The 20,389-nt window shown below is 33.5% G+C and overlaps 1 protein-coding gene across 9 annotated transcripts in view; it reads left to right on the top strand.

The window, feature by feature from the left end:
* ABA3 (molybdenum cofactor sulfurase (LOS5) (ABA3)) overlaps positions 1 to 20,389 on the top strand; it is a 93,174-nt gene that overhangs the window by 63,361 nt on the left and 9,424 nt on the right. For 7 of the 9 annotated variants that reach the window (XR_015819323.1, XM_088220428.1, XM_088220430.1 and 4 more), the window contains 2 exons: positions 10,587 to 10,651; positions 13,773 to 13,924. Coding sequence is in view for 8 of the 9 variants with exons in the window: in XM_088220428.1 (XP_088076554.1) it covers positions 10,587 to 10,651; positions 13,773 to 13,924 (217 nt within the window). In the remaining variant the exon portion in view is untranslated. Of the gene's footprint in view, positions 1 to 10,586; positions 10,652 to 13,772; positions 13,925 to 16,417; positions 17,099 to 20,389 lie in introns of those variants that run through there. The other 2 variants (XM_088220431.1, XM_088220432.1) reach the window with 2 other exon arrangements.

The raw sequence follows: 20,389 nt of genomic DNA, 5'->3' as shown, positions 1-20,389 counted from the left end.
TGGAATGGGCTTGTTTTAGAGGAGGTGGCAGGTTCATCACTCTCAGCTACAGCGGCATCACCACAACTTTATTTGGACCATTGGGTCCATGGAGGTTTTCGATTTGTTAGCTTGCAATGTATGTGCCAAAAAGTTTCCCCAATGTGCATGGGCTTTCAGAAATGGTCACACCATCAACGTTTCTTCTTGGGTTCCTTGCTGTTGTTAGGTTGTATTCTTTGTGAGACCAGTGCTGAACTTTTAATGTTTTGATGGGAATTTTGAATCCCCAACATCACATTTTTGTCTGGTTTCTTTCCAGCAAATTTCAGAAAATACCTCTCAAACACTAAGTAAAGTTTTAATGCTCAGAGTTCTGTCACGTACCTCGTTCAAGTTTCTGTTAAGGTCGAGCAAGAACTTTTAAACTCTTTCCTTTTTGACATCCTTTTTATACTGTTTTGCATCCTCGAGATCTTTCCATTCAAGGTCCTCACAAAGGTTGAGTTGCTATCAGCATTTAATGCAACGTGAAGTACTTTGTAGCTGTTGATTGTCTCTGCAGCGAGTCATGAAGGATGCTTTTAATCAAACTGCAGAAATTGTCAATGACTTAGTAAGCCTTCCTGGTTACACTCCATATCTCGTTTATAGTGTTGTAATGCATAAAATTTCCTCTACTGTCATTAGTCATTTAATTTAATAACCACGGCATATAATTGATTTTGTTTTAGGAATTGTATGAAGCACCTTTGTAAGATCTCTCTTTTCTTTTTCTGGTGCCTATTGCTAGGATTGGTGGGCCCCTTATTATCAAGGACTTTACACCTATTAACCTGTTGGGTTGTATTTATAAGTTAATTGCTAAAGTTCTTGTGAGGAGAATGACAAGTGTTTTGGACAAGGTTATTGGGAAAAGTCAACATGCATTGGTGAGTGGTAGACAAATCCTTGATACTGCATTGATTGTTAATGAAGTGGTTGATGAGTTGACATTTATAAAGAGAGATGGAGTGTTATGCAAGGTAGATATGAAGAAAGTGTATGATTATGTGAGTTGGGGTTTTCTAGATGTTATGCTTGAGATGTTGGGTTTCAGGGTGAAATGGAGGCATTGGGTTAGGACGTGCATCACTACTGCTTCATTTGCAGTGATTGTTAATGGAGGTGCATCGCGTTTCTTCCAAACATCAAGAGGATTAAGATAGGATGACCTCTTATCACCCTTGCTATTTATTGTGGTTATAGAAGACTTGAACAGTATGATTGTAAGAATTAGGGAGTATGACCTATTAAGAGGCTTGGAGATTGGGGGGTGGGGGGGAGGCAAATTGAGGAGATTATTCACCTGTTTTTTTACTGATGATGCAATGCTCTTTTATGAACCAAAGAGGAGAGCTCTGTTAAATATAACGTGCGTTTTGATGGAATTTCAAGTAGTTCCAGAGCTTAATGTCAAATTAGCCAAGTCAGAAATGGTAAGATTGGGATTCACGAGAGCGTCGGAGGATTTGGTGAGAGCTTTGGGCTGTAGACTTGTATGTTTGTCGATTAAGTACCTAGGTCTCCCTTTAGGTGCTAATTTTAAAGAGGTGAGGACATGAGAACCGGTTCTGAAGAGGTATGAACAGAGATTGACTTGTTATAAGAGAGCTCTTCTTTCTAAGGGATGAAGACTTACACTCATTAAGAGCACTTTGGGCAGTCTAACAATTTACTTTATCTTGTTTTAACCATCCCAGTGTATGTGGCAAAAAAAAAGAGGTTATTCAGTGTAGACTTTTGTGGGGTGACATGTAGGGTTACAGGAGATATCATTTGGTGACGTGGAGTGAAGTTAGAAAACTATTAGCCCTTGGTGGTCTAGTTTTGTTGTCCTTGGTGGAAATGAATGAGGCGTTGCAGAGTAAATGGTTGTGGAGGTTTTTGACCGAATTTAATGTCGTTTAGAGAAGAATGATTGCAGTGAAATATGGCATGGATGAGAAAGCATGATTCACCATGGTGGGTTTGAGACCACATGGGAAAGGCTTTTGAAAAAAGATTGGCCTTGGTAGGGATAACTTCCAGCTGAACATGCAAGTGGAAGGTTGGGAAGGGGGGGACAGGATCAGACTTTTGGAGGACTCGTGGTTCGAGGGTGTCCCCTTAGAGAGCAATTTCCTCATATTGATGCCATAGCTCAGCAGAGGTAGGTCAAAGATTTGTGATGTAGTTGTGGAGATTGAAGGAGGAGAAAAAGAATGACAGGTTTTAGAACAAATAAATTTGAATGAGTGGGAGATCAATGAATATGAGAATTTGCTATGGACTCTATCCCAGGTAGCGTTGAATAGTAGCAATAACATACCACTATGGAGCCTTATAATGAATAAGTCTTACACAGTTAAGTCATTTTACAAAAAACTTTTCAAACATGATGGTATCAGCTACTTTCTCCCGTACAGACAAATTTGGAAGGCTATGATTCCACCCCGAGTCTTTTTTTTTTTGAATGGGACCCTAGCAAGACATGTATTTTGACAATTGATAAACTCAGAAGAAGGGATAAGATTTTGATGAATGTTTGTTACTTCTCCAAGAGGACGGAGAAGACTTGTAATCATGTTCTACTCTAGTGTCAATGGTCTACAAACTATGGACTATGGTTATAGCCTACTAGGAATCAGCTGGGTGATAACAGGTTCAATGAGAGATGAAAGTAGGGCATGAAAAGGTTTCGGTGGTAAGAGGAAACAAGCAAAACGGATACCGCTTCTATATTTTGGGTTATGTGGAATGAGAGAAATAAAAGGGCATTTGATGATGTTGATGATGTTGATAGTTTTGACTTACTCAAGAATAAATGATTTCAAATCCTTAGTTTTTTATTGTTGGGCCATCTTCTTCGTTCAATAGAGGATTTATAGAACTTTCTTAACGCTTTGATATATTTGTATACGTTTTGTAAATGAGCAGACATTCTTTTGGTGCCAATACTAGTATATACTACTCACTTTTTCTTTTTTTTAAAAATGTAAAAAGTTAGAAAAATATTTAAATATTTCTTGTATTTTATTCCAATAGGGTTAGGCATACAGATTGATTAATCTATGGTAACTAACACAAATTATTATAATTTGCTGTCTAATTATACTAATATATTTAGAAAAATAATCATGCTGATATATACAAAGAATCATGCTATTATATACTAGAATATTTTATAATATTTTAACACTCCTTCCTCAAACTGGAGCACAGATATTAATTATGCCCAATTTGTTACGAAGATACTCAGTTTCTCTTTCATTCAGAAGCTTTGTAAATATATCTCCTAATTGTTCCCCTATCTTCAAATAACTAGTAGATATCAAATTCTCCTGAATCTTCTTACAGATAAAGTGCTAGTCAAGCTCGATACGTTTGGTTCTCTCATGATACATCGGATTTGATGCAATATGAAAGGTATTCTGATTATCGCACCAGATTTTTGCAAGCGATGTGGGCTTCAAACCCACTTCATTTAAAAGATTATGTATCCATAAAACTTCACATATGGACTGAGGCATAGTTTTATATTCGAACTCTGTGCTGGAGCGATATACAACTGTCTGTTTCTTACCTTTTCATGATATAAGATTTCTACCAACAAAAATATAATAGCCCATAGTGGACCTCCTATCAATTTTAGATTCAGCCAATCAGCTTCTGTAAAACATTCATTGTGAGCATGCCCATGATTGCTAGATAATACGCCAAGTACCGGAGCATTTTTTAAGTAGTACAAAATTTGTTCTAGAATCTCTCAATGTTTGACTGTTGGTGCATACATAAATTGAATAGCAATACCGACAGAATATGTAATATCTGAACGAGTCATAATAAGATAGTTCGATTTCCCAACTAATCACCTATATTTTTCTAGATCATCAAGGAGATCACCATCATCTTTTATAATATGTACATTTGGCACCATCGGTGTATTACACGATTTAGCTCGCAGCTTTCTTATTTTTGCAAGTAGGTCAAGTACATACTTTCCTTAAGATAACATAATCATTTTCTTGTTTCTTGTTACTTCAACCCCCAAAAAGTATTATAATTGTCTCCAAGTCTTCGGTATGAAATTTGGTATGCAAGAATAATTTGAGAGAAGATATTCCCGCATGATCATCTCCTGTAATAAAAATGCCATCAATATAAACAATAAAAAGTATAATATCAGTTGTTGATTGTTTATAAAAGATCGAATGATCGTATTTGTTCTTCAATCCAAGTTCACAGACTATTTCACTAAACTTGTCAAATCACAGTACAGGAACTGTGTTTCAAACCATACAAAGATTTCTTCAAGTAGTAGACTTTTCTACACTCCTCCTGAGCAACAAACTCAAGTAGTTGCTCTATATACATTTTTTCGAAGAGATCACCATGAATAAATGCATTCTTAATGTCCAATTGGTGGGACAGTCTCGAGAGGCTGCAATAGAGATGAATAAGCGGATAGAGGTAAGTTTGGTCACTAGAGAGAATGTATTAGAATAATCCACTCTATAAGTCTGAGTATACTCTTTCACTATCAGTCTAACTTTAAGTCTCGCCATAAAGCCATGTAGATTCAATTTGACTGAAATATCCATTTGCACCACGTAACCTTTTTTTCTTTGGGTAAATCCACAAAATTCCAAGTATGATTATCATCAAGAGCATTTATCTTAAGCATTGTATTATACCAATTAGGATGATTCAGAGCCTTCTTAATTGTCTCGGTTATGGAAGTTGAATATTTACAAGCAATTAAAGAGTCAGACAAAGGAGACGAGTGATCATATGAAATGAAATTAACAATGGGATAAGTAGAGTTAGGAATGGTGTATTGACGTGTACCTTTATGAAAGCTGATAGGAAGATCAAGGTCATGTGTAGAAGGATCAAATGAAGAAAAAGTTGGTGTAGGACATGTATCATTAGTTTATTGCCTTCTGGAATAAACACGAACAATTGGTTGTTGTCCTTGAGTTGGAGGTATGCCATCATCAGTTTTCTCAACTAGAATAGAAGACACATAAGAAAAAACACTATTATCTGGTTGCCCCGTAGAGGTATTAGGTTAGAACCTATAGATGAACCACTCATCATCCTTCACTTGATCTGTAGAATTGGACGGTGAAGAGAAGAATGGTATATTCTCTGAAAAAATCAGATTAGTAGATATCAAGTATTTATTTAACTTTGGAGAGTAATACTGATATCCCTTTTGGAAGTGAGAATATCCCAAAAAGATACAATTCAAGGTTTTTGGATACAACTTGGTAATATTGGGCTGCACATATTGAACATAACAATGACTACCAAATACCTGCGGTTGTACTAGAAACAATAACTTGTTTGGAAAAAGAATATTGTAAAGTACATCTTCTTCAAGTACTGTAAATGGTAGACGATTAATTAAGAAACAGGCCATGGGTACAGTGGCCCATAAGTGCTTAGGGATCTTTATTTGAACAAAATGGCTCTACTAATCTCAAGTAAATATATGTTCTTTCTCTCGGCAACTCTATCTTGAGATGGTGTATCAACACAAGAAGACTGATGAAGAATTCTTTGTTGAGTCATATAATTCTGAAATGAGTCTGATATATATTTTTTGATATTATCACTTCTTAACATATACATAGAAATATTAAATTGGGTTTTAATTTCCACATGAAAACCACAAAAATTAGCGAACACTTTAGAACAATTTTTCATAAAGTATATCGAAATCATTCGAGAAAAATTATTTACAAAAATAATAAAATATTTAAACTCTATTTTAAAATAACAGGACAAGGACCCCAAATATCAAAACGAAATAATTCAAAAGTACACTTAGCTCGTCTATTAATTTTTGGATTTAACGAGTTACGGTGATGTTTTGCAAATTGACATGACTAACAATCTAATGAAGATACATAATGAAACTGAGGACATAGTTTCTTCACACAATGAAAGACGGATGTCCCAATTGACAATATGTTTCAAATGAAGAGACGACACTAGAGCAGACAACTAATTAAGATACCCAACTATCAAGAATGTAGAAACCTTCTGATATATACTTTTTACCAATAATCTGCTTTGTCATAAGGTTCTGAAAAAGGCAATGATCAGGAAAGAATGAAATATAACAATTAAAATTAAAAGTAAGTTTAAATAGACTCAATGCAGATGTCAGGGAAATACAGAGAGTTAGTTTTATAGTCTTAGAACCCTCAATATTATAGATTGACCCATCAGCAATTGTTAGAGAGTACTTTGTATTATCGAAAACTAGAGAATATATTAGGGTTAACTGTCATGTGATCTGTAACACTAGAATCAATCACTCATTTGTTTGAGGAAGAGATAACATCTTTTACCTGATTCAGCAGGAGTAATGATTGGTGTGTATTCTTTTAAATATTTTTAAAACTGAGAGAATCTTATTTTAACTCTAAAATCAATCACTCATTTGTTTGAGGAAGAGATAAAACATCTTTTACTTAATTCAGCATGAGTAATGATTGGTGTGTATTCTTTTAAAAATTTTTAAAATTAAGAGAATCTTACTGAAATACTAGAATTAATCACTCATTTGTTTGAGAAAGAGATAAAACATATTTTACCTGATTCAGCATGAGTAATGATTAGTATGTTTTTAAATATTTTTAAAACTGAGAGAATCTTACATATACATCAGTTGAAACTATAATAGTTTTCTGAGAATAGGAGCTACCGGTGGCAATATTAGCAGTTTGTGTTCTCTGATTCCGGTTATGTAATTTCTTATATTGTCGGTTTATATGTTCTTGTTAATGGCAGTAATAGCAGATAATATTGCTTAGATCATTGTTCTGGTTATCCATTGCTTTGTTTCCTCCTTTGTTATTATTTCTTCCTTCTCATTTGGCAATAAGAACATTGGTATGCTGATTGGGTGCATTATTTTTTGTGCGCAATACTCTATTAAAAACTTCTTGAAGAGATGTGATTTCGGAACTGGATAAAATTTGAGATTTGACAGTCTCAAATTTAGATGGAAGACCAGCCAATAAACTTATTATGGTCATTTGCTCTCTTTGGATTTCTTATACCTTGATGTCAGTACTGAATGATAAAAGTACATTGAACTCTTCATATGTCTTTTTAAACTCCATAAAGTAAACCATGAGAGATTTAGTCTCCTTCTCAGTAGGGTAGAAGGCCTTACAAACATCATGCATGCAGAATACATTTCCTTTAGTTGAATACAGAAATTCAAAATAATTCATTAGTTCTTTAACAAACTCACAGTAATTAATTAAGTTAATTAGCTCACTGTCAATTGAATTTCTAATATGTAGAAATAATCGTTTATCATTTTTTAACCAGACTTGTTTAGTTCTATTAGTGGGAAAGTCTTGAATCAAGTGATTGTTTTGGTCAATACTGTGTAGATAAACCCTATTAGTTTTGCTCTACTCCAAATAATTTGTGTTATTCAATTTATGTTCGGTGATCTTAAACTAGACTTAGACTGTCTCACTTATAGAGAATTTGTTATCACCCATTTTAACTCGGGAATTACAAAAATGCTACTTAGAACACGCAAAACACAGTAGACAAAGATACACGAAAAATATTGCAAATAAATAAGAAATTCTGAGAAAATAGAATATCTCTTCACGTACGGTTGCCAACAAAACCACCAGAACCTCATTGCCACCACCGGGGACCAAGCGCCGCCACTGGAGAACTCATGCACCACTGCTGTAGAATTCACGCATCACCGCTGAAAAACCTACGCGCCGCCGAAAAACACCAAATGACTTCCCTTTTGGCCAGAAATCACCAGAGAACCGTGGCACACCCAAAATCGGATGATTTTGCAAAATCACTCCAAATCGCAACGAAAACACTCGAGACCCTTGCTGTTGTGCGATCTGCCTCCACCTCGCCTTCCTCCTCTCCGGCCTTCTAGTTTCACACTTGGAACCAGCTGAACAAAGCCTTTTTCGGTTTCTATCTTCACGCGGAACCAAACACGCACGTCTTCTGGTCCCAAACGCACACTGAAATGGCGGATCTGGCTTCCTCCGCTTCTTCCATTTCTTTTGCTTACACCATCGTGCTGGCCGCACTCTGAACTGGTCGGAGGTCAATTCTGTCGACTTCCTCTGGCATCAGAAATGGTTGTTCAACCATTCTTTTAGTATGATCTAATTTAACACTTAAAAATCCTAACTCTAACTCTGGTATCATGTAAAGAGTTAGGAAAAGATTTGAATATTTTTTGTATTTCATGCCAATAAAGTTAGGAGTATATATATATATACAGATGAATTCATATATGATAACTAACATAAATTATTATATTAATTTGCTGCCTAATTATGCTAATATATTTGGGAACGTAATCATGCAAATATATATATATATATAGACAATCATACTATTATATACTGGAATATTGTATAATATTCTAACAAAAAAAAAACAACAACAATGGCATCGCCATGTTGTTCTCCAATTTCTGTATTAGATAACTTAGATCAGTCTCTTCTAACTGCATGGTAGCTCTCATGAGATATTCTTCTTCCTTTTGCTGCAGATAGAAATTTGGAACAACTGAGCCTTGGATGTAGTTCTACCCATTGAGTTCTTTTCCCGTGACAAGAATGATGGTCCCTTTAGCAATACAAGGGTTTCTGGTGAGCACGACTTCTGGTCTAGAGGACACCTTCAAAGCTTGTTCCTTTATGTCTGTTGGCCATGGTGAAATAAGAGAGTGTCTTTTTTTTTTTCCTACGCGGTTCATATAATGTTTTGATGTCATGAAGACATTCTCATCTTTTCTCTAGTTCTTTATATAGAAATGCATTCTTAATATCAAATTGTTGTAATTTCATTTAAAATTAGCAGCTAATGATAACAATATTTTTATAGTATTCATCTTTGCAACTAGAGCAAATATTTCCATGTAGTCAATTACATAGGTTTTAATGTATCTTTTGGTTACCAACTATGCCTTATATTATTCTATTAATTCATTTGCTCTGTACTTCACCGTATATAGCTATTTACAACCTATTGTTTATTTTCTTTCCGGTAGTTTCACAGGCTCCCAAATCTTGCTTTTTCTTTCCTCCAACATTTCAAATTTCCAAACTCAAAACTTGTTTCTATTCCTCATTGAGTAAATCCTCCGATAGGGTGGTGGGGATTGTAATGGTGTTTAAGCTCATAAGGAAGGTCTTATGAGATTGCAAGAATTTTTTAAAGGGTTCAAAGTGTGAGAGTGGGTATAAGAGTCTTTTCTTACACTCTCTAGTCCCTTTCCTAACAGCAATAAGGTCCTGTTCATTGTTATTCACATGAAATTCAGCTTTATCTTGCAATGAAGAATCATATATTGTTACATCATTCTAAAGATTTGGGTTGATTCCGGAACTCAACAGAGATTCCAGAATGTTTACCCTCTTGAAAACACCTTGCTTTTGCCAAATCTCACATTCTCAAGGGCAGAATCTGTTATCTCCTCCTGTGAACCCAGGTTTTGACTCAAGAGTAACAAGGTAAGTACTCTAGGTTAAACAGAGGTAGCGCTGGCAAGTGCAATACAAGATCCTTATTTTTTTTTTTGAAGATAAGGATAAGGAAAGTCAAGTTATGCTTATAGAAAGTGGCATCCATCTTGACATAGAACTTTCTCCAGAAAGGATGGTAACACTCATATACTTTCTTAGTTGATGAGTATCCAAGAAAGACATTATAATGCCCTTGGATCTAATTTCCCCTAAATAGGATTTTTAACATGGACAAATGGCGTACCTGAATATCCTGCAGACAAGATAGTTTATTATGTGTATGTTAGGGTAGTATATAGAGAATATTCATTGGGCTTTAAATCCCGAAACTCTGAAAGGTAACCAGTTTGTGATATTAGCTGCAAATACAACTTACTTCCAAAAGGATTTAGGTATGTTTTCCTTAAACAGAAAGGCTTGGGTGATTTCAAGAAGATAGTCATTTTATTAAAAAATGGGGGGACATTTTGATTGAAAATGTCTTGAGCGTTGTTGACCTTAAAGTTTTTCGATAATGATTTAATCATTGAGCAAAAGAGTTTGAGAGGATGGTGCTGACTTCGGACTTATGTTTTAAAAAAATGGGGGGACATTTTGATTGAAAATGTCTTGAGCGTTGTTGACCTTAAAGTTTTTCGATAATGATTTAATCATTGAGCAAAAGAGTTTGAGAGGATGGTGCTGACTTCGGACTTATGTTTGAGGCAAAAATTCTATGTGACAAGAGTATAATTGTCAATGAATAACACAAACTATTTTGCTCCAAAGAAGTTACTAGTTATAGAAGGTCCAATATATTACTATGAATTAGATAAAAAAAAATAATAGAACTTCTTTTATTATTAACTTGAAAGATTATATGTTTGTCTTTAAATAGTTCGTGAAATTGACAATAAAAATGTCCAATATCTAAACCTTTAAATAAAAAAGGAAACAAAATCTTAAGAATTCTAAATGTTGGATCTTTATAAAAATTTAGGCTGCCTTATTTTGGACGGTTGGACATCTATTTGAACTGTATCTTCATTTGTTTTACAGGTTTGAAACATGATCATGAGTGGCTCCTGAGAAGTCATACTGGTGAAATTCTCACACAGAAAAAGGTGAATAAGTTGTTGCTCTGTGTGCGCACGTGCATATGTTTCCATAGACTGAACTCAAATATCATGACTATAATTTTGTTTTCTTAGCTGTTACATTGTTCAAAAAGTAGCATGTTCAATGACCCGTCCCCAAAGAAACTGATGAAAATTAACGGTGAAAAGACAATGGAAGGAGAAGGATTTCCTTTTTGCTGATTTCACACTGATGAATTATATATAGACTGAGCTGTATATGGTTACAGAACTGTTATAAAATTAGGCAACCGAAATGTTAAGTGGATAGAAAATTGGCCAAAATTATGCTTTAAGCCTTTAACTTGGGGTGCACGCTTGGCTCAAAAGAAAAATATTACTGGGCTTTTCATGTATGTGGACTTAATTGGAATATATTTGTACTATTTATTGGAAACAATATGCTATAGAAAAAGAACTGATATGGCTTTTGCTCCAATAACATCTCAAGGACTAATTATTCAAAAGGACTTGAAGTTATGGAATATATCAGTGTCAATAGCTATTAATTATTCTGTTATAGAGATGATTAAGAAAACAAGAAGAGAGCTGTGTTCCATTTAAAGGAATTGTCTGCAAAGAACCCCAGCAAATATATTTGTTCCATTTCTAGAAAAAGCTACTTTATTGCATCAAGATCTTTCTTCTTTTCCCTGGAAATCCTAAATATTAGGCAGTGAATGGGTAATGAGGAGACAAAAAATGGAGGGTGATTTGATAGTCTTTCTCTCAATTTTTTCAGAGGAAAACATCAGAATTTAACGTTCTCTTTTCGCCAAATCAAAGTATAGTTGTGTAGCTATATTGTTCATTAGTGGTCCCTCATTTTCCCACAAAAAGAAGAGCAGAGCAGATAATTGCACATTGAAATGGAAAGCAAATTATTTTTCCTTTGCATGGAACTTCCTTAGTATCTTGAAGTTTTAGTTCATGACAGAGAGACTAATTATTTCTAAATATTTGATTGTAGTGATCTAAAATAAATTAGGTTTAATTTGCCTACTATTTAGTGATCTTAAATATCATACCTAAGAGTTGTTAGGTATTACGCATAAGATTTGATTGTTCACACAATCATGTATTATGAAATTCTCAAATTATATTATAGAATAATTGAATGGTAGCCTCAAAGAGCTTACAAATATAGTTATAGGGTGTTAAAGAAGTTTCGAATAGATTAGAAAATTATAAAATTAGTAAGATTAAGAGTATTACTCTTTAATAAAATAAGAAACTCGTACTAATTAGATTATGGATACTACTTATAACAAAATAAGAATACTAATACTAAAAGATTAGGAAAACTAACATAAACTAGAAAAGATAAAAATAACTTAAACTATTCCCATATAGCACCATTAGTTTTTCCTGGGTGGGAAAAACTTGGCTCTGTCGAATTGAAATCATAGAATGTGGCATGCACAGCAGGATGTATCTCTTGTGCTTAGCTTCTGTGATCCAAGTACAATCAATATAAGGATGTCCCTTCCACTTCCCTTAGAAACTTGTGACAAATACCACTCCCTATAATTATTTCTTTATAGTTAATAATATCTTCTATCTTGTCCTAGAACTTTGTAGTGACTAGTAAATGAATAGGAACATAATTATGAGAAACAGTAGCTTCACATCCTTAATATGGGATTAGATCTTCAACATTGAAGACCTTATGCCCATATCTTCCAACAAGTCAAAAACATAAGTGTTTGAGCTAATCTTCTTAAGAATTTTGTAAGGTTCAATATTCTTGGGGTGGAGTTTCTTGTAAGCTCTCTTAGGAACCTTCCAAACTTGGTGTACCATAATCTTATCACCTCTATTAAAATCAGCAAGTGTTATTTTTAAGTCAGCAAAGGTCGTAAACACTTCATTGCTTAAATAATTCATCATCTAGCCTATGTATGAATATCATGCATATGTTTAGCAAACTCTCTTGCCTATGATAGGACGAGCTTGCAGGGTAAAGGAACCACATAAGAAGCTTTCTTAACAAAAAATGGAGTTGTTTTTTTTTTAGCTTAGCCACTAGTAAAATTTGCAGTCTTCCTAATCTTAAAGTTTTTGATATCTTTTGTCCTCATGGGTCACAAGGGAGCATCTCTTTTTTCCCATAAAAAATGTGTTTTCTCTCTCACTAGAGGTTACATTTCGATCATAGAACTAAGAGCGACCAAGAAGGATATGAGTTACTTTTACGAGAACGAGGTCAGGTAAGATAGTGTCTATGTACTTACAAAATGGAAAGGGACGGGGCATTCTCGAGTTACTAGAATTGTTTTCATCAATTCTTACTACCTTGTATGGTTGTGGATGTAGTTTTGTGGGAAGTTTGAGATGCTCTATGATTGAGACAGACGCGACATTCATGCGACTTCCACCATCAATAACAACCTTTTTGGCTTTAGGCCCACAATTTACTACAGTTGGAATATTGTAGGGGCAATGCCAATCATCTTCCTCAACCTTAGATGTTGCAAGGATGCCCCTAACTATGGACACAAAGGAACTGTCCACGCGGCAATTATTGTCATTAAAAAAGCATCATTTTCCCTATTTGTTATGTTTCCTCCTATTCCAATATGTAAGTTTTTTTCTTTGAGCATTCTCCTCCATAGGAGGTACAGATTTTTCTGCTCAAAATCTGTTAACTTGTCACAAAACTAACCATAGTTCTTCACAAGTCAATGAATTTAAAAAATTTCTATGTTTTTCTCCTCTTCATCTAATAAAGTATCATGTCCATAATATATATTAGCCTTCATAAGATATTAAAACTTCATAATTTACAGTGAGCTTTCATTTATTTATTGACAATTGTAAAAGAATGTATAATGGAAAACAATGTGACAATCATGTGTGTGTGGGTCACTAAAGTAGCAAATAAACCTATTTTGCGTATTAGTGAAGCCTCAAATATTATATTTATCAGAATAAATCACATAATTGTGTTTTGAAATAGGCCAAACCACAAGGCCGAGGGGTATAACTGTAATTTTACCTAAGCAAATTGATATTATATGCATCTTATGTCACCTAATGGTATATACCACTTCATATTTACTATTGAGCTGCCAGATCAAGTTTTAATTGTGTTATTATTATTGTATAGGTCCCTGAAATGTGCCTGATTAGTACTTTCATTAACCTCAATACGGGAGTACTATTTGTAGAGTCACCACATTGCAAAATGAACTTGCAGATCAAGATAATTTCAGATTCTCATGATGGCGAGAAGGAAGAAATTGATTTGAATTCACGAAGGTGTGTTATTAAAAATACTTTCTAATATTTCATTTTCTTTTTTATTAGAGGATGCACCGTTTAGATCCTTAGTGGAATCAAGAAAGTACTTTTGTATGCCACTGGTTCTGCTCCTAGTTAAATAGTTATTTTTTAGAACTATTTACTTATCCGTTGTTGGGTCAAATCTAAAGTGCAGATTTCATAGTTCTATGTGACAATATAGACCATGAAATGTGTTTGTTAAGAATGACTTGATGTTTTTTCTGTTAAATATCACAACTCTCTATATAGAGGTTTTATAGAGTAAAAACAAAATATATAATTAATTACATAGAGTGCATTTTACTCTTATACTCTTTAACCTAATCTTTATAAAATACACTTTCTTTAACACTTTTCTTTAAGGCGGGCAATAAGTATTGTACATCCTCAGCTTGCCAATGAGAGCTTGAAATGTTGGACTATTCATGTGTTTACTCAACACATCTCCGAACCATGAACTAGTAGGCATGTATGGAATACATATCAGGTCACTGTCAAGTTTTGATTCATAAATATCTATCTAACCTCGATATGCTTTGTCTAGTCATATTACATTAGATTGTTCGGAATGCTTATGGTTGACTTCTTCTCACAGTATAAATCATGAGACTCTCACTTGATCATTAGATTTTCTAAAATTTTTCTTATCTATAGTAGCTTACATACCATTTTACAATTGTTTGGAATTCAGAGTCTACACTTGATATAATAACTACGTTTTGTTTTTCATTCCTAGAAGTAATTAGGTTTCCCTTAATGGAGGTATAGTAATCTGTAGTAAATCTTTTGCCCACAACCAACCCTACATAATCTGCATTCGTATAAGTTTCTAGAAATAGTCTATTAGTCTTTTCATATAGAATTTGTTTCCCATATGACATTTTTAGGTAATGCAGTACTCTATAGGCTGCTTGTAAGTGCACTTCTTTTGGATTGTGCATAAACTAATTTGTAACATTTACTGCATAGGCGATGTCCAGTCTTGTATATGACAGATATATTAATTTCCCAACTAATCTCTAGTATATTTTTTTATCTACTGATGTTTATTTTTCTAACACTCATAATTTATGATTGGGAACAATACGAGTATTAATTGTTTTACATACTAGTTTGTCAATATTTTTCAACAGGTTATGAATGTTTTTCTATTGAGAAATGAAGATCCTGAATTTTAAGTGGACAACTTCAATTACAAAGAAACATTTCAACCTTTCTAATTCCTTGATTTCGAATTCCCTTGCCATGCATTATGTTAGCACTCATTCTCTTTCTCATCATCTCCTGTTACAATACTAGATGTGTAACTCTCCTGATCCATGGTGCTTGATAAATAGAGTATGGTCTCCCTGAGCTTGTTTATAACCCAAGCTTATCATCACCATTGCAAATTTGTCAAACCGTGCTCTCATTAGTTACTTGAGTTTATAGAGTGTCTTTTTTAATTTATACAATTTGTTTGGTTCTGCGTCTCCAGCAACACCTGGTAGGATTTCTATGTAAATCTCTTCTTCAAAGTTTTCCAACCAACTACTATTCTACAAGTCATTAAGAGTCCTTACTCTTCTACAGTTTATGGAAGGCGATCTTGAAGAGCCCTTACTCTTTTATAACTCATGTAAGCCAATTTTTGAAGAGTCCTTACTCTTCCACATTCATGGAAGCTGATCTTGAGGAGTCGTTACCCTTCTACAAGTCGTGGAAGCCAACCTTGAAGATCGTTTATCCTACAAGGTCATGGCCAAATGTAGGACTCTTCTACAAGCAAATTATTCTTCTTAATTAAAGAATATTTTCCGATCACCCTTCTTAAAGAATTCTTATCATGTGTAATATGTCATGTGGAAATTATGATTTAATTAAGATTCCTTATCCTTATCACATAGAAGAATCTTCTTGAAAGAGTTCTTATACCATCTAAGCATAAGAATTGTTGCTAATTTTGAATCCGACTTTAAGTAATCTTTTCTTATTAGGACTCTTGTTATATTCTCTTACAAATAGACCGTCTTGTATGTATCTTTCATCATTCAATGAATCAATAAAGCTATTCCAAACGTGGCTAATGGCTAGCTTGTTACTAAGGTTTCTTCGACCTTCTTGTTGTATCAAGAATTGATTTCAATTTATCAAAGTATTGTTGTGGCGTTTTACAATTCTTTTTTTTTCATCTCAATTAATTTAGTTCCAATCACAAGTTGATTATGGGTCAAGTAGGAAGAGTTTATTTAGGAATTAAATTTTAATACTAACTATGGATGTGTGAGTTTAGGTTGCAAATTGACCATGGATTTTGCATCAAATTGATATCAGAGCTTAGCCACTAGATAAATCTCAATTTATCTTGCTTATCTTATATTCTTTTTATCCTAACCAATTCTAAATTCAGTATATCCTAGTTTTTGTTCAATTGGACTCTTGTTTCAAATTTGGTATATCCAAACTAATTTAAGGACAAATATTTTTGAGGAAGGGGGAATGATGGAGATCAAGACACAAATTATATAAAGCACATGGGCCACATGGAGGCGAGCCACAGGAGCCACATGGGCCACATGGGCCACATGGAGATGAGCATAGGATGGACATAAGTCAAGATGCACTTGGGCTACATGGGCAAAATATTATTATACTGTAAGCCAATCACAAGATCATGGCGCAGACTCGAACAATCATTTTGAAACTTATGATCAAGAATGGATCAATGAAGAAGGAAGGCTTGGGTTGAATTTAGAGGGTCATGAAAGATTGTGGCCAAATTCATCAAGTCATTCGGAGACGGCCTACAACTCTTATACAAGTCATGAAGAGTCCTTACTCTTGAAGAGTCCTTACTCTTCCATAACTCATGAAAGCTGATTTTTGAAGAGTCCTTACTCTTCTACAATTCATGGAAGCTGATCTTGAAGATTTCTTACTCTTCTACTTCTACAAGTCTTGTCAATCACTCTTTTTAAAGAATTCTTATCATGTGTAATATGTCATGTGAAAATTATGATATAATTAAGAGTCCTTATCCTTATCACATAGAAGTATCTTCTTAAAAGAGTTCTTATGCCACTTAAGGATAAGCATTGTTACTAATTTGAAGTCCTACTTTAAGTAGTCTTTTCCTACAAGGACTCTTGTTGTATTCTCCTATAAATAAACCTTCTTGTAAGTAATTTTAATTATTTAATAAATCAATAAAGTTATTCTAAATGTAGTTGATGGCTAGCTTGCTACTTGTGAGGTTTCTTCAACCTTCTTGTTGCATTAAGAATTAATTTCAACTCATTAAGGTATTCTTGTGGCGTTTTAATCAATTTATTTTCTTTCATCCTAATTATCTTAATTCCAATCACGAGTTGATTGTGGATTAAATAGGTTGAGTTTATTTAGGGATTAATTTTAATATTAATTATGTATATTTGGGTTCGAACTGTAAGTTAATCATAAGTTCCGCATCATACATTTCCATACTCATAACATTTTTTCTTTTTTTCATAAGATAATAACTCGTGTATAATATTAGGGACATATTCAGCATCCTAAATTAAAATTTTTATGGAATAGTGAATATTTATCAAATGGCATAAACTATGAGATAAGATAAAGAGGACGTTTAGTGCATTACCTAGTACTTTTATAAAATGCAATAGGTATATCATTATCTAACTAAGTAGGTTTTTCGGGACTTAACTCAGTTCCAGAATCAAGGTTTTTAGATGCTTGGACCGACTTAGGCTTGAAACTTGAATACTTCCTCCTCCTATACACTTGAGTGAATCTAAAATTCACGTAGGTTCTAAGGGCTCTCTTGTGGCAGTAATGTTGGAGTGTGTCGCAAAAATAATATGGTAAAATTTTTTTAAAAAATCTGTATCATTATCTTCTAATATAAGCTTCCTTTGAAGATAAGGTTAGTTGAAATATAATTTTTGTTCATCCTTGCATATGTAAGTTTTATGTTGGTGGGTGGTAGCATTTGTAGCTCTTTTGAGATAAGGAGGACCACACAAATAGACATTTCATGACCTTCGAGATTAAGTTTTCTTATTTGATGGGAATGAATATGAAGAAAAACAACACATTTGAATATCTTAGAGATTAGATGGTATGTGACACTATTTTCTGAGTAAAACTTGGAGAATGTTTTTAGAGGGTTTTTAAAGTGTAGGAAACTGGAGAGTTAGCAGTTAATAATGTAGGTAGCTGTAAGCATGAGTTTGTCCTAATATTATTCTGGAATGTTGTTCTGAAAAAGGAAAGCTCTAGTGGTGGGTTAAAAAATGACTATTCTTCTGTTACACTATATTTTGTATTGTGGAGAGTAAATGCAAGATGATTCATGAAGAATCCCTTTTTGATGGAGGAATGATGAATGTGTTAATTGAAAAATTCTTTGGTGTTGTCAATCCGGAATCTTTTTATACAAGTTCCAAATTAAGTTTTTATAATGTTGTAGAACTAAGTTATGATATGGTTAACATTAGATTTGATTTTAAGTTTGAAAAATCATATGACTCTAATGCAACACAGTAGATGACACAAACTATCAAGCCCATAAATACTACATGTAGTCCCTAAATAAAAGTGAACTAAACTTTTTTATTGTTAGAATTATTATACACTTATGTTTGGCAAACTCACGTATATCGCAATGTACATTTTCATATTCTAAATTCTTAAAATAATAAGAAAAATAGAACAAAGGCATTCATGGACGGAGAAAATATATAGACCTTATCGCACCTACTATCTTTTGGGTTATTTAGAATGAGAAGAATAAAAGAGCCTTTGAAGGGGTTGATGATGTAGGGGATTTTGAGAAGATTAGGAATAAATGGTTGCAGACTCTTGGTTTCGTGATTTTGGGGTCATTCTCTTTATTCTATGGAGGGTTTGGGGATTTTGTTGATATTTTGTTAGATTTGTAAATAATTTATACACGGGTTGGCACCTTTGTTACTACAATTTTGTTTTTTCTATTTAAGAAAAAATAACCTTAAAAAAAAAATGATGGATGTCTAAGTCATTTATGATAAAGTACAACGTTTGTATAATATTGGTAGTAACTGCAAAAAAAGATCTACCAGGTGTATCAAAGTAGTAAAATCTGTTTCTAATTTTAACATATTCAATCATCTTCCCGAAATTCTTATCTTGAAGGTCACAGTGAGAACTAATAAAAAATATTTTGCTGTTCAAATTTTGTGATAATTTATTAACTAATACAAGATTAGTACACATTTTGGAAACATGTAACATATTTTGACCAGGGTAGAACTAAGCTTGGTGTTGTTCTTACCTGTAATAGTATTAAGATAACAATTGAAAATGACAATTTTCTTATTATTTCGAGAGAGGACATGTGTATTGAAGTATTTAAACGTATATGACTAGTGGCTCCTGGGTTTACAATTAAAGAATTTCCAAAAATTTTATTTAAGGGATTTAAATTGTGAAAATGAAAGCATACCTTCGTGTTTTATTGCACATGTCCCTGTGGGTCTTTCAAGGTCCTCCAATTGATTTTGAAGTCATTCAATCTCATATTTGAAAGCAATGAAATTAGCATATGCTTCTTCCTCTCGCTAGTTAGCAACATAAACTTGACTGCGAAACTTCTATGGAGGTAATTTTGTTCCTTGCCCTTCGTTGGATGTATTGTGCCTGCTATTTAGTTTTTAATATTTTTCTATGGTGTGTATGGGCTTCTTGCAAATGGTACATCAAAAATTGTGCCCATTATCTACTACAAAAGATGAGTTCATAGTGTGACTCAGTTCCTTTATTTGTTAGTGAAATGATGTGGAACCTAAGATCAATAATGAAATTCAAAACTCACAATTTCAATTAGTATCAAAAACTTAAATTTCTAAGTAAAGTCTTCCTACTTTAATCGCTATCAATATGTGATAGGAACTAAGTTAATTAGAAAAATTAAAAAATTAGAAAAATGTCACAAGATTATCTTGATAAGTTGATTCAATTTCTCACTCAACGAGAATGATGAAAAACACCTCACTTGTTGAAAATTAAACCTGTATTTTATTATTTCAGACTTGAGTGCTTACGATCATGAATTAAAAACCTATTTGCAGTTGTAAGGCATGTGAAATATAAGAAAAGAAATCTCCTAAATTAATTGTAAAATTTACATAGGAAATTAAATCTAAACTTACATGAAAAATAATAAAAATTAAGAGAATTACAACTAAAATAAGGTAAATATGATTTTCCTTTGTGGAAATCTTTTAAATGGGGAGAATTTTAATTAATTATTGAAATGATTGAGGGAAGAATTAACGAAGATTATGACCGGTCCAGGAAAGGCTTAGTTGTCGCCTATATCTCCCTAAATCTGTGAGATTTGGGCTCCCATTAAACCATGGGATTTAGTTTCTCTTTTCTTGAGATCATGATCAGTTTAGGAGAAGATCTTGGAGTGGTGGCCAA

The sequence above is a fragment of the Carica papaya genome, chromosome 5, assembly GCF_054855325.1.
Source record: "Carica papaya isolate Zhongbai chromosome 5, ASM5485532v1, whole genome shotgun sequence".
In the NCBI taxonomy this organism is placed as follows: Eukaryota; Viridiplantae; Streptophyta; class Magnoliopsida; order Brassicales; family Caricaceae; genus Carica; species Carica papaya.
The sequence above is the reverse complement of the archived record's forward strand: the minus strand, read 5'-3'. Positions and strand labels throughout refer to the sequence as shown.